The sequence below is a fragment of the Bos indicus x Bos taurus genome, chromosome 16 (assembly GCF_003369695.1).
Source record: "Bos indicus x Bos taurus breed Angus x Brahman F1 hybrid chromosome 16, Bos_hybrid_MaternalHap_v2.0, whole genome shotgun sequence".
Classification (NCBI taxonomy): Eukaryota; Metazoa; Chordata; class Mammalia; order Artiodactyla; family Bovidae; genus Bos; species Bos indicus x Bos taurus.
Window position 1 is genome coordinate 18,908,268 of NC_040091.1, and position 15,962 is coordinate 18,924,229.

At 37.9% G+C, this 15,962-nt stretch overlaps 1 protein-coding gene across 1 annotated transcript in view; it reads right to left on the reverse strand.

The window, feature by feature from the left end:
* The window catches only part of USH2A (usherin), a 938,899-nt gene that overhangs the window by 683,320 nt on the left and 239,617 nt on the right, over positions 1-15,962 (reverse strand). Inside the window, exons 16-19 of the mRNA XM_027564435.1 lie at positions 10,423-10,917; positions 9,154-9,423; positions 7,399-7,568; positions 2,371-2,515 (exon numbers count right to left, since the gene is read on the reverse strand). Of these exons, the coding sequence (XP_027420236.1) occupies positions 2,371-2,515; positions 7,399-7,568; positions 9,154-9,423; positions 10,423-10,917 (1,080 nt within the window). The remainder of the gene's footprint in view (positions 1-2,370; positions 2,516-7,398; positions 7,569-9,153; positions 9,424-10,422; positions 10,918-15,962) is intronic.

Here is a 15,962-nt window from a genome sequence, read left to right on the forward strand (position 1 = left end):
CTGGAGTGGGTTGCCATTTCCTTCTCCAATGCATGAAACTGAAAAGTGAAAGTGAAGTCTCTCAGTCATGTCCGACTCTTAGCGACCCTATGGACTGCAGCCTACCAGGCTCCTCTGCCTATGGGATTTTCCAGGCAAGAGTACTGGAGTGGGGTGCCATTGAGAGCCCAAATTCAAGTCATGGCATTCTGGCTTATCATTTTTCCCTTAGCTGTGTAAGTAAATTCTTATTTGAAAACGTCAATGAACTTGCACATCTCATGGGTTTCAGAGAACATGAGAAGTTTCCAAATTCTGTTCTCATGGATAAAGAGGCAGAGAGAGAACACAGAGAGGGCTTAGATGAGTTCTGCTCCACTCACCTTCCAGTAGATAGAGTGGCCTTAAGCATCCTCACCAGAGACTAAAACAAGGGCATAGAGCACTGGGAGGGGGTGAGTTCCACGCCACAGGAACTCTTGCTGAAACCACTGAGGACAATATTCACACAGATGGAATCACTGGTGCTTTAAGCAGGAAGGATGCCATTCTACAGACATCTTCCCTGCTTTTCACTTTCCATCTCCAGGATCTGTCTAGTCTCTAGGGACCAGCATGCCCCCATTCAGTTCTTTCAGGTTGTGTCTACGAAAAGACGAGAGTAGATCTCATCTAGAGGAAAGAGCCTGTCCTAACAGTGTCACAAACTGGAGCATGTAGAGTGCAGATGGGAGCTAGTATGGTACACAGCCTTAAGGAAAGAAGACTTGGGTGGAGGTATTATTATTGAAGATGTTATTGGACGTGATGTCACGAGGAATAGGAATTAAAATGAGAACAGCTCCCAAGGGATTGGAAGGAGAATGTTCAGTAGAAGCCAGAGGGAAATATTTTGGATCATTATCAGTCTGAAAATTGCCTTTTCAAAGAGGTCACTACACATGGTCTGATTTGCTGGAGAAGGAGCAGTTTCTCTACCACTAAAGGATCAAACACTTGGAAGGAATGTTGCCAGCGATGTATTAATATTGGCAAGACGGTCACCCTAGATGACTTTTAAATGTTCTAAAGCCCTGAAAAGCTGTGATTTCAGTTCTGCTTAAGCACATGGTCGGGGTCCCTTTAGCCTCCACTAGGCCTCTGTCCAATCTTCCGCTCATGTGGCTTCTGTTTTCACTTTCTCTGGCCCCCAGGACAGATTACTCTTAATTTTTGTTCTCATCACCCAGTTACATCATTTTTCCTAAAGGAGACAGATACTATTATCCACACTCTGTAGCTCTCTAATAACATAATATATAAAAATAAAGAAATGTACAGTCTTACAGGAAAATGGTGTTTTGTTCAAGCTACGCACTCCATAAATATTTGTAAATATAGGTTAAGTATGTGAAAAACACAGAGTTCACTCATGCAGATAATAAAACATAATTTCTTGAAACTTTGGAGTCTTCCTTGCTGACAGAAAATTTGAAGAAAAATTACTTGCTATATTTGATATTTGTTGTATATTAATATAATTTGGGCCAAACAAGTTTTCCAGAACTAAAATAAAATATAACAAAAACTATGGAACTTTATATGGAAACAGTAAGGAAGAAGGTCTGAGGAATATTTTCATAGCTAAATATGTTTGCTAGAAATTTCATAACCTCTTCACATCTGGATATTTCCTTAAAGAGCACCAGGAAACTAAGCCTTGTTGGATGCTGACAGAAAAACTGATTTGAGAAAAATCTTAACTTGTAAGTAATTGGGTTATATAGGTGTTAATAATACATGTAATCAAGTTTGTATGAACTTAATTTGTTCTAAGTGAAGCAAACAAAAAATTATACAAGCCATCTCCTACTAAGATTATACTTGATAATAAGTTTTTTATTTCAATGTTATGCACCTAGCAATTTTATATTTATAATAAACAGATAATAACACTATTGCCTATCCAATAAAGGCAAAATATGACACCAGTGCAGCCTACTAATTTCTGGATGTCTGCTGTTAGCTCCATGGGGCAGGAGTGGGTAAATCCAATCCCACACGAAAGGTTAAGGCTGAAGGGAGAAGTATTCCGAATCCTCACAAGAAGCCTCCTAAATACTTCTAACAATTGTTGGGACACCTTTAGGACTTAGGGTGGTGGCTGAGTCCTAGAGTCAATCTGCACCTCATTATATTTATTATGACACTGCAACTCAGGAATCCTCCAGGCTCTTAAATTTATTTTTCTGTTCAACTATGTCAAGGTCAGTAGCAATCAGAGTTTGTGAGGGAGTAAGAGAAAGCTGAAAAGACAAATATTAAGCCCAAACTAGAGACGCTATTGAGCTTTGTAGGTGTTTTCTTTATAAACATACAATATATTTTTCACATCCGCTAAAACTTGCTTACCTGATGCTAAAGTCTGTCCTGCTTCTGAAGCACTGGTTACACAGCCAACTGAGTTGCAGAGAGAAATAGTAAAGTTGTATATCCTATAAGGTTTTAGTCCTTTTACAATATAAGATAGTTCTTGGGATTTAGCAGTATACAATACCTGCAAGGTAAGAAAAAAAAAAAAAGTCAGATATTAGATATCTATTGTGAAAAATATAAGCTTGACAAGCAAATTTCCAGAAATTTCAACAGAGGGAATTACTGCCAACCACAATTAGAAAAAGGAATTTCTTTTTGAAGGGACTCAACAAGCTAGGGTTTAATTGATAATTGTACAATCACACTGTTTTATGAGGTAATAATCCAGTTCCTGAGTGGATAAATGAGGAAACCGAGTTATTGCCTCATAAAGCAGCGTGGTGGTGTGGCTCTTGTCACCGACAGTAGAGATAAAGAATGGTGACACGCTCATTGTTATTGTGAAAAAAGTCCAAATAAAACCACAGGGCTTGGCCAGGATGAACCCAGTGCAGTAATGTCCACATGCTAGCTGATGGAGCTGGTACAGAAAAATGTCATCACTTCATTAAATCAATCCCATCATTTGCTCTTAAAAAAAAGGAAGAAAGAAAGAAAGAAAGCTGCAGGAAGGAAAAGGAGAAAAAAGGAAAGATTACTGAGCATCTACATGAAGTCAATTCTCAATTGCCTTTCTTGTACAACTAAGTGTAAGCATATTGATCAAACGGTTACTTTTTTTTTTTTTTGAAACATTGTCTTTATCACACAATTTTGAATGAAAATAGCAGATGTGAGCAAAGGAGACTCTATGGTCCATAAACAAATAATTAAACAATCAACACCAAGAGTTAGTCTGTCAATATAACTAGAACTGATCAAAAGCAACCATGTAAATTTGCTTAGTCTATAGATACAAAGGCTCCTGGTGATTATATTCAGAAAAAAGTCATTAACCAACAGTCTGACAGCATGCATGAGCACAAACTATTTTTCTAAGAGATACTGATAACAGGATATCAAATAATCTTCCATACATATAAATACTACATATAACTAAATATTAGTTACATATGAAGTCAATTTCCAGATTTTGTTTTTCCTTTAGGAGTACAATAAAATTCATTTGGATTATATACCTGAGTATTGACTTTAAATTTTCATAAGCTGAGTAGTTCTTGAAAGCAGTGTGATTAGAATATAAATTACATTGTTAACATAACATTTTTCAGAAATAAAGGTGATTTAAAGATTCTAAAAATGGAGAAAATGTAAAAACATTAATACCACTTCCTTCAATTACATTTAGAAATCAGAAAAACATCAAACACTGATTTACTAATCCTTTTTCTAGTTTCAAAATGGCTACTTAGATTTTGAGGATATAATTTTTTTTTCTTTTGTGCAATGTGATTTAAAGCTTCCCCCCTCCCACCCCGCAAAGAAAACTTGGAAATGAGTAAAACTTACTTAATATTGCTATAAAATTTATCCTATTTAGAACAATTCTGATGAAATTTAATGTAGATTTTTCTGCAATTGTTAAGATAAAATACATTAAAGTATTTATTTAATTTTAAAAGTTTTATCTTTTTAAACAAAGTATTCTCTGTCTCAAGAACACATAATGAAATGTAGTAAAGAGAAAATGTGGATTAATATTAATTTTGATTAAATTTTACTCCTCTACATATAGTTAATAGAAATTATGTGATTTTTAACAGACATTTTTCCTAGAGTTTGGGGCATGTAAAATTATCACTCAGATAAACTGTGTCTTTATCATGTATACAGAATCATCTTAACAAGTTTTAAAGGATATATTTAATTGAAAACTTTTTGGGGGGATTAATCTTAAAGGAGCAAAGCTTAAAATCCTACAATGATAACGTCACCACTTCTATAAATGTCTCCTGCCACATTCTTAGGGAAAGATCCTTTAACCATTATTTTTTACAGTAGGCTTTCCCCAGAAATTTTGGCTATTTATTTATCAAGATTATAATGACACACGTTCAGGTCAGTGTGGATATAAATTTAATTGTTGAGAATGTAAAAAAAAAATTCGACTTTGCCACTGGTGATTTAATTTTCTTGAATATATGATGGAATCTTGCAGGATAGGGTGCAAGAAAGAAAATAAAGTGACATATCTATATCCTTATTTTAATTCTGCCACACACACACAAAAAGACTTTTAAACAAATAAAGGGAACTCCCTTGGTGGCTCAGTGGTTAGAATCCATCTGCCAATGCAAGAGATATGGGTTCGATCCCTGGTCCCAGAAGATCCCACATGCTGCGGAGCAGCTAAGCCCATGCACCACAACTGCTAAGCTTCTGCTCCAGAGCCCAGGAACTGCAGCTATTGAGCCCATGTTCTGCGATGAGAAAAGCCACTGCAATCAGACGCCCAAGCACCACAGCTAGATCACAGCGATTGCCACAGCTAGAGAAAACCCTACACAGCCACAAAGACCCAGAACTGTCAAAATAAATAAATAAAGTTATTTTAAAATGATCAAAGATTTTTATATACCTGTTTTCTCAATATAAAAATATTTTCCTGCCCTATTGAATATTTTATAAATGTATGTAATCCTATCCCATTAATAACAATCACTAAAAATAATATCTAATATCTGTTGAGCTTTTTAAGCTCCATATAAACTATAGATAAGCAGAAATTGTTTTTGCATTTAACAAATTAGTGAAATCTCAAGCACAGAGATGTGAGATATGCCTAGTAATTGGTAAAAATGGGATCAAAACAAGTTGATTTCTGGGACGTGTTTTATAAACTATGCTTTTTTTTTTTAATTTTACTTTCTTGGAATAGAATATTATAATACAAGTAATAGCCAGAAGGCATAATATGCTGTGTCCAGACCCCACATCCACAAGTCTGATGAGCCAGACATCCTGGAATGCGAAGTCAAGTGCACCTTAGGAAGCATCACTACAAAGCTAGAGGAGGTGACGGAATTCCAGTTGAGCTATTTCAAATCCTAAAAGATGATGCTGTGCAAGTGCTGTACTCAATATACTAGCAAATTTGGAAAAACTCAACAGTGGCCACAGGACTGGAAAAGGTCAGTTTTCATTCCAATCCCAATGAAAGGCAATGCCAAAGAATGCTCAAAATTCTACAAGTCAGGTTTCACAGTACATGAACCATGAACCTCCAGATATTCAATCTGGATTTAGAAAAGGCAGAAGAACCAGAGATCAAATTGCCAACATCTGTTGGATCATTGAAAAATCAAGAGGGTTCCAGAAAAACATCTATTTCTGCTTTATTGACTATGCCAAAGCCTTTGCGCAGATAACAACAAACTGTGGAAAATTCTTCAAGAGATGGGAATACCAGACCACCTGACCTGCCTCCTGAGAAATATGGATACAGGTCAAGGAGTAACAGTTAGAACTGGACATGGAACAACAGACTGGTTCCAAATTGGGAAAAGAGTACATCAAGGCTGTATATTGTCACCCGGCTCATTTAACTTATATGCAGAGTACATCATGAGAAATGTTGGACTGGATGAAGCACAAGCTGGATCAAGAATGGCGGTGGGAAATATCAATAACTCAGATATGCAGATGATACCACACTTATGGCAGAAAGTGAAGAAGAACTAAAGAGCTTCTTGATGAAAGTGAAACAGGAGAGTGAAAGAGTTGGCTTAAAGCTCAAGATTCAGAAAACTAAGATCATGGCATCTAGTCCCATCACTTTATGGCAAATAGATGGGGAAACAGAGACGGACTATTTTTTTGGGCTCCAAAATCACTCAGATGGTGGTTGCAGCCATGAAATTAAAAGATGCTTGCTCCTTGGAGGAAAGTTATGACCAACCTAGACAAGCATATTAAAAGCAAAGACATTAGTTTGCCAACAAAGGTCCATCTAGTCAAAGCTATGGTTTTTCCAGTAGTCATGTATGGATGTGAGAGTTGAACTATAAAGAAAGCTGAGTGCTGAAGAATTGATGCTTTTGAACTGTGGTGTTGGAGAAGATTCTTTAAAGTCCCTTGGACTGCAAGGAGATCCAACCAGTCCATCCTAAAGGAGATCAGTCCTGGGTGTTCATTGGAAGGTCGGATGCTGAAGCTGAAACTCCAATACTTTGGCCCACCTGATGCGAAGAACTGACTGATTTGAAAAGACCCTGATGCTGGGAAAGATTGAAGACCAGAGGAGAAGGGGACAACAGAGGATAAGATGGTTGGATGGCATCACTGACTCAATGGACATGAGTTTGAGTAAACTCCGGGAACTGGTGATGGACAGGGAGGCCTGGCGTGCGGCAGTCCATGGGGTCGCAGAGTCGCATATGACTGAGAGACTGAATGACCCTTGTGCTGACAGAAAGAACACTGGCCATACCGTATCATGGAGAGTAACAAGAGCTTCTCATCTTCCAAGAATGTTATACATATCATGATTTAGTATGTGTACAAAGTAAAGCCTCAGTAACTGTTACCTATGATCATTAGTCTCATTACTGCTGACTGGAGATGACCCACTAGTAAGCAATATGTCACTACATATCCTAAACCTTGAAATGTTCATAACCTTTGCTATAAGCTGTAAAATAAACTGCATCCCTCAGAAATTTTTCTTAGGAACTTGAAATATACAAATGTACATACAAAATGTTCTTATTGATATTATTTACATTTCCAAAAGAATTCATACAATATACATACCAATTGATTGTGCATTGGTTGAATCATTATTGTGTACCTAACCAATACAATAGTACATAGCTACTGAACGTCAACCTCTTGAAAGATACTTGAGGATATATGCTAAGTAGGAAAAGCAGATTTCATGAAACAAAAGTATATCCATACTATTTACATTTGTACTAGAAAAAAATAAGTGATATTATATAAGAAAAAATTCCCCATTTAAGGATTGTATAGATGAAAATTCTGCCAGAATTCTGCAAATGCAGAAACTATAAAAACAAAGACATAATTCAATTCTAGAAGGACATGAATTGGAAATAACAATACCTGTGGAACTACCATTGGATAAGACTGTTGAGGTGATTGTTCAGAAATCATACTGATGTTATACCCCACAACTTTTCCTCTTGTAACACTGTCCGGTGGCAGCTCCCAGGACACATTGAGCGAGTGAGGAGACAGTGGGGAGACTGAAGGGGGCATCACAAATATAGGCGCTATTAACGACAATAACAACAGCCGAAACAATGAATGTCACATGAACAGGTTTTCAAGCTGAAATCACAAGTTTATCCTATTAATAGTTTCAGAAACATCACATTCCTTATGTAATACTCTTATTTTAAAAATCAAAGAATATGCTGGCATGTATATAAAAAAATACTCACGTAAAAATATATCTTCAAGCATGTTCTCTACCTCACATTACTAACAAAGATGTTTTCCATTTACAAAATAAAAATAGGAATTGACCTGTGTTCATAAAGAAAACTGGTAGGTAATAGGGGAGGAAATCATAAGTTGTATGAAGTCTTTAGAAGGAAAAACCACAAAACAGAATACGTCTCAGTCCACAGCTTAGAACAATGCATAGGGACATATTGGATTTCTTATATATGTAAGTACTTCACTGAACTTCTTGGAGAGTATTACGCTTTAGAAAGAGGAACATTGAAAGTGTTCTAAATAACCCTGAAGACATGTGAAAAGTTTTCAGTAAATCCTGATAGAAATGTTCAGGGATGTACATACATACATTCTCTACCTACCATCCTTGAGATCTTAATACGGATTTTAAATGTGCTGACCAAAGGTGTATTATCAAAGGACCTCACTGCACTCTCATTAGCCAGTGACCCATACGATTAGGAGGGCCCAGTATTGCTATTTCATCCATTACTTTTCATTTCTGACCTTGATTTTCCCCTTCCAGAATGCCATGGCTCATCACTTGTGCTATCATGGCACTATTATTTGGCCAAGATGGCTGGAAGTCACTTAAGAGATGCTCAAGCACAACGCACATTTTATTTATGAAATGATTCCCTTGGACATCAAACCTGAAATTCCCCTTACCCTTCACAATCCTAACATATCCCACTTAAATCAGCACTTGGATCTCTTTGGATATCTATAGCTTCAAAGCATAGCAAAAGTGTATTTTTATTTTTTTTTGTTAAGGGCTCATGAAATTTGAAGTGTTTATAATATAAAGAATGAGGTGGACGCTTAAAAATATCTCACTTGCTTTAGTAATGATAGCTTAGAAAAATTAAAACTTTTAACCATCCTTCCTTATCATACTGCTTATAAACACACTTGTGAATTACAAACTTTGATGTCTGGGATTATATTTTCAGGTCCAATCTAGTACTTAAACTATTTCTTTAAGAAAAAGAAAGAAAAACAAAAACAGATTTATGAAACTGGCAACAGTTATCTTTTTCATTGAACATAAATTGTACTGAATTTGGAGCAGGATGGGACATATGGCCAACCCACTTCAGGACTGGAAACCAATTGCTATTTCTGATGAATGTTCCCAAAAGACTATGACTATAGTTTGGTCAGTTTTCTCCCTTGAGGTAATAGCTAAAACATTAAATTTTCCCTAAAACCTACTGCAAGAACTTTATGACTTTGAATTATATATGCAACCAATCCATGTATTCAATAATTCCTTGGCTTATGCAAGTTTATTAACTCTTGCTTTTCCAATGTAGTTAGTACTGATGACTTTAATTTGAGGAAATATTTTCATTCAGGTGTTTTCAAAGTAGAGTTCAAAGCCCTGATCTTCACCTGATTCTCCCGTTCTTCCTGTGGTCCAGGCAGAAGACACACTCCCAGCCATGTTCACAGCTAAGACTCTAAACTTGTACTTGGTGTATGGCTCCAAGCCAGTGATGACTGTGGTTGTTTCTGGAGGTTCTAGAGCATTTTCATTGGCTGATTCTGCAAGAGGGTGAGGACCGAGCCAGCCACTGCTCTGAAAAACTTGACTTTCTGCTGACCTTGTTTCTCCACTAGACTTCAGTCTTTTCATATACAGTTCATATCTTATAATTATGCCTGGAAAAGTGAAACCGTGAAAAAGATGACGTATTAGACAAATGGCCTATTTTATTGATCATGTGAGGTTAGATTATTTGAAGAGTCTTTGCTTTCATTGTTCTGACTCAATTACCTGTCCATTTCCTTGGTAATATAGATGATAGGCACTTCTAAAGAAACAAAAACTCATAGCTACATGAAAGTATGAAATATTACTAAAAAGCATATTCATGGAAAATGAAAAAGAAATGGAAAATGCACAAACACAAAATAATTATAACTTATGATAGGTAAATTCAGTATTTTTCAGGATGATTATAATTTCCACTAAGAATGGCTATTTGTTTTTGGAAATTTGATCAAAGTGTATATTTTCAAATTTAGGGATTTAAATTTTATTATCTGTTTAATATAAGCCTTATTTACATAAATGTTAGAATATTACAGTTTATTTATATCTAATCAAGTATGTTAAAAATTCCAAGAAAAAAGCTTTTGCCATAATATGTACATGATATTAAATTATTAAAAATCTATGAATGTATGCTGGCCTATATAACCAAAGGTTCAATTATATGAGCACAAAAATTAACTTAATGGAGTTGGTTAGCCTATATACATATTTTTTGTATTATTTCATATCTTTTTCTCACTTAAAAGAAAATTTACTACTTATGGGTGCCCTAACTTGTGACACAGTCAAATATAATGCATTTCCTAAGTGAGTTTCAAATTAGAAACATCATTTGTGTTATGGCAGATGTCATTAAGAGCAAAGATAATATTAGCCTTTTAGGGGGCAATTTAAATGAGTGGAGTTTGTTATTAGATTAAAGAAATACACTTATTTTACTAACCAGGACAAACAGTATCTTATATCTTCAGAAACTGTTTCCCAATTACAACATCCTGCAATTATAAAAACAAAACAGTTGCCAGAATCTTACTGAAAATTTCAAATACCCAGATTCACCTCCTTCTACCCAAAAATGGGAAATGTAGGCCTTGAACTCCTACCATTTGGTTCCATCGGTGGAGCCCATTCTACGTGAAGCTCTGTGGAACTGATCTTCCGCACCTTGGGTGGACCCAGCCTTCTGGGAGCTGCCTGGGCGGTGGTCACTGTCAAAGGGGTGCTGTGCAAACAGCCCCCACTAGTACACGCCTGCACAGCAAAACGGTACTTGGTGAATGGAAGCAGATTCCAGATGGTAGTGGTGGTCTCTGGGCCTTCATAGGGAGAACAGGGCTGGACATCATGAAGAGGAGCACAGGACAAAATATACTTCTCAATAGGACCAGAACGATTTGAAGGTGAAGCCCAGGTAAGTGTCACAGAGTCTGAGCTAACAGGGCTGATATAACTTAAATTCAAACTTCCCACTGGGGTCCCTGGTTTTGTCCTGTAGGTGACAGCTGTGCTTCGTGTTGAACCATGCACGCTGCTGGTCAAGATATAATAGGAATACGAGGTATATGGCACCAGGGCAGTGTCTAAGAAGTACTGAATACCTGAAATTAAAAGAAGAAAAGGAGAAAAAGAATATTTATATTCCACAAACAGGTAGGGAATCATTTCTAATTGTTTTTCTATTATGTAACATAATATCAATACATAACCACAACAATCTACTCTTTTGAATAAGAATATGGTTCATATTTTTTTAAATTGAGATAAAGCAAACACTGGTTATTTTTATTGTGTAGTATAATGTAAGAAAAGTGCCATTTGTAATGATGCATTCTTAGAAGCTTAAACTCTTGTTTTGTTCTTTACATGACACAGTATCCTTTTTATAGCATCCTTGCAGTTCTCTGAAACAGAAATAACTATAGTTCTTATTGGAGTAGGAAATGGCAACCCACTCTGGTATTCTTGCCTGGGAAATCCCATGAAGAGAGGAGCCAGTGGGCTATAGTCTATGGGGTCACAAAAAGCTGGACACGACTCAGCACGCATGCATGCACGTTTCTTAATCAGACTGTTCATTAGACACTGATACACTAGATCGACAGCTTGCAAACTACTGCACAAGCCATGTCTGTCACCACCCAACATCCTGACTAGGATGTTTCCTGAATTTATAACCCATGGAAACTGAAATTGTAGATGGCTATTGTTGCTTTAATCTGCTATTTTGTAGAGACATTTTTTATTTTATCAGCAATGGAGAATTCACACATGAAAGATCTGAAGAGAGAAGGAGGTAGAAAAAGGAGGTACTAATAAAAGGAAAAAAAATTATGGGGAGGGGACATGATCAGGCACTGGAACTTTCCATTCTCTAAGGGACAGACAGTGTACAGCAGGATTCTGAGGCATACAAATGTCTAATCCCTCCTGCTCATGTGTGGGGGAAGGGGAGGAAAGGTTCATCATGCAGAGGTCGCCTATATTAGAGGGAGGATGTGGCACTATTTAAGTGCTAAAAGAAAAATAATTCACTGTGTAAAGTGTCATTTTGCTTTGTTTCCTGAGTGATGAGGATGTTGGGTTGAGATCCAGCGAGTGTGTAACTTGACCTTCTATGACTGGGACAAGATGACCCTCCAGACTTGGGTGGATCAAAGGTTGGATGGAGAATGTGGGAAACCAATCCCCGGGAGCTCTCAGCAATAGCTGGAGACCATAGGATGAGATAGCAAGGTACTTACCAGGACCCAAGCAAAATAAGGATGAAGGCGTGCTCCCTAGCTCCATGCATCGGATGTCACAAGAGTTACATGAGCATCACCACTATATAAGCCAGCATCTTCTGATGTCTCGCAAATGCAAAGGACCAGAGGGAAGCTGTCCTTCCCCCCAGCACCGTCATGATGGTTGGGGAAAGGGAATAATTGAAGACTGAATAAGAATGACTTCTACAGACTGAATACTGTATATTCCCCAAGTTCAGATAGCAGGAACAGAATACCCAAGGTGATGATTTAAGAAGGGGGGCCTTTGAAAAATGATGAGGTCATAAGGGTAGAGTCCACAAATGGAATTAGTTGTGAAAGAAAACTCTGGAAAAACTCCTTGTTCCTTTCACCACATCAGAACACAGGGAAGAGCTGGCAGACTGCAAACCCAAAGAGAGCCCTCATTAGAATCCAACCATGCTGACACCCTGACCTTGGACTTCCAGCCTCCATAACACTGGGAAATACATTTCTGTGGTTTAGAAGCCACTCTGCCTGTGGTGGAAAATTGGATTAAAGATTTACTGAGCATGGGCCCACCCATCAGAATAAGACCAGTTTCCCCCTCAGTCAGTCTCTGCCATCAGGAAGCTTCCATAAGCCTCTTATTGTTCTCCATCAGAAGGCAGACAGACTGAAAACCACAATCACAGAAACTAACCAATCTGGTCACATGGACCACAGCCTTATCTAACTCAATGAAATGATGAGCTACGCTGTGTAGGGCCACCTAAGACAGACGGGCCATGGTGGAGAGGTCTGACAAACCATGGACCACTGGAGAAGGGAATGGCAAACCACATCAGTATTCTTGCCTTGAAACCCCATGAACAGTATGAAAAGGGGAAAATATAGGACACTGAAAAATGAACTCCTCAGGTCAGTAGGTGCCCAGTATGCTACTAGAGATCAGTGGAGAAATAACTCCAGAAAGAATGAAGAGACGGAGCCAAAGCAAAAACAATACCCAGTTGTGGATGTGACTGGTGATGGAAGCAAGGTCTGATGCTGTAAAGAGCAATATTGCATAGGAACCTGGAATGTCAGGTCCATGAATTAAAGCAAATTGGAAGTGGTCAAACCGGAGATGGCAAGAATGAACGTCGACATTCTAGGAATCAGAGAACTAAAATGTACTGGAATGGGTGAATTTAACTCAGATGACCATTATATCTACTACTGCAGGCAGGAATCCCTCAGAAGAAATGGAGTAGCCATCATGGTCAACAAAAGAGCCTGAAATGCAGTACTTGGATGCAATATCAAAAATGACAGAATGATCTCTGTTCGTTTCCAAGGCAAACCATTCAATATCACTGTAATCCAAGTCTATGCCCTGACTAGTAATGCTGAAGAAGCTGAAGTTGAATGATTCTATGAAGACCTACAAGACCTTCTAGAACTAACACCCAAAAAAGATGTCCTTTTCATTATAGGGGACTGGAATGCAAAAGTAGGAAGTCAAGAAATACCTGGAGAAACAGGCAAATTTGGCTTTGGAGTACAGAATGAAGCAGAGCAGAGGCTAACAAAGTTTTGCCAAGAGAATGCACTGGTCATAGCAAACACCCTCTTCCAACAACACAAGAAAAGACTCTACACATGGACATCACCAGATGGCCAACACCAAAATCAGATTGATCATTTTCTTTGCAGCCAAAGATGGAGAAGCTCTATACAGTCAGCAAAAACAAGACTGGGAGCTGACTGTGTCTCAGACCATGAACTTCTTCTTGCCAAATTCAGACTTAAGTTGAAGAAAGTAGGGAAAACCACTAGACCATTCAGGTATGACCTAAATCAAATCCCTTATGATTTTACAGTGGAAGTGACACATAGATTCAAGGGATTAGATCTGATAGAGTGCCTGAAGAACTATGGACAGAGATTCATGACATTGTACAGGAGGCAGTGATCCAGACCATCCCCAGAAAAAGAAATGCAAAAGGCAAAGTAGTTGTCTGAGGAGGCCTTACAAACAGTTATGAAATGAAGAGAAGTGAAAGTAAAGGAGAAAAGGAAAGATATACCCATTTGAATGCAGAAGTCCAAAGAATGGGAAGGAGAGATAAGAAAGCCTTCCTCAGTGATCAATGCAAAGAAATAGAGGAAAATAATAGAATGGGAAAGACTAGAGATCTCTTCAAGAAAATTAGAGATACCAATAGAACTTTTCATGCAAAGATGGGCACAATAAAGGACAGAAATGGTGTGGACCTAACAGAAGGAGAAGATATCAAGAAGAGGTGGTAAGAATACACAGAAGAACTGTACAAAGATCTTCATGACCCAGATAATCACCATGGCTTGATCATTCACCTAGAGCCAGACATCCTGGAATGTGAAGTCAAGTGGCCCTTAGGAAGCATCATTACAAACAAAGCTAGAGGAGGTGATGGAATTCCAGTTGAGCTATTTCAAATATAAAAGATGATGCTCTGAAAGTGCTTCACTCAATATGCAAGAACATTTGGAAAACTCAGCAGTGGCCACAGGACTGGAAAAGGTCAGTTTTCATTCCAATCCCAAAGAAAGGCAATGCCAAAGAATGCTCAAACAACCTCACAATTGTACTCATGGCACACACTAGTAAAGTAATGCTCAAAATTCTCCAAGTCAGGTTTCAACAGCATGTGAACCATGAACTTCCAGATGTTCAAGCTGGATTTAGAAAAGGCAGAGGAACCAGAGGTTAAATTGCCAACATCTGCTGGATCATCAAAGAAACAAGAGAGTTCCAGAAAAATGTCTACTTCTGCTTTATTGACTATGCCAAAGCCTTTGACTGTGTGGATCACAACAATTTGTGGAAAATTCTTCAAGACATGGGAATACCAGATCACCTGACCTGCCTCCTGAGAAATCTGGATGCAGGTCAAGCAACAACAGTTAGAACTGGCCATGGAACAACAGACTGGTTCTAAATAGGAAAAGGAGTACATCAAGGCTGTATATTGTCGCCCTGTTTATTTAACTTACATGCAGAGTATATCATGAGAAATGGTAGACTGGATGAAACACAAGCTGGAATCAAAATTGGCGAGAGAAATATCAATAACCCCAGATATGCAGATGACACCACACTTATGGCAGAAAGCGAAGCAGAACTACAGAGCCTCTTGATGAAAATGAAAGAGGAGAGTGGAAAAGTTGGCTTAAAGCTCAACATTCAGAAAACTTAAGATCATGGCATCTGGTCCCATCATTTCATGGCCAATAGATGGAGAAACAATGGAAGTAGTGACAGACTTTATTTTGGGGGGGCTCCAAAATCTCTGCAGATGGTGACTACAGTCATGAAATTAAAAGACCCTTACTCCTTGGAAGAAAATTTATGACCAACCTAGATAGCATGTTAAAAAGCAGAGACATTGCTTTGTCCTTAAAGGTCCATCTAGTCAAAACTATGTTTTTTCCAGTAGTCAAATATGGATGTGAGAGTTGGACTATAAAGAAAGTTGAGTGCCAAAGAATTGATGCTTTTTATTTTATTTATTTATTTATTTATTTTTGGATGCTTTTTAATTGTGGTGTTGGAGAAGACTCTTGAGAGTCCCTTGGACTGCAAGGAGATCCAACCAGTCCGTCCTGAAGGAAATCAGTCCTGGATATTCATTGGAAGGACGGATGCTGAAGCTGAAACTCCAATTCTTTGGTTACCTGATGTAAAAAACTGACTCATTGGAAAATACCCTAATGTTGGGAAAGATTGAAGGCATGAGAAGTGGACAATAAAGGATGAGTTGGTTGGATGGCATCACAGACTCAATGGACATGAGTTTGAGTAAACTCTGGGAATTGGTGATGGACAGGGAAGCCTCGCCTGCTGCAGTCCATGGGGTCATAAAGAGTTGGACACAACTTCGCAACTGAAC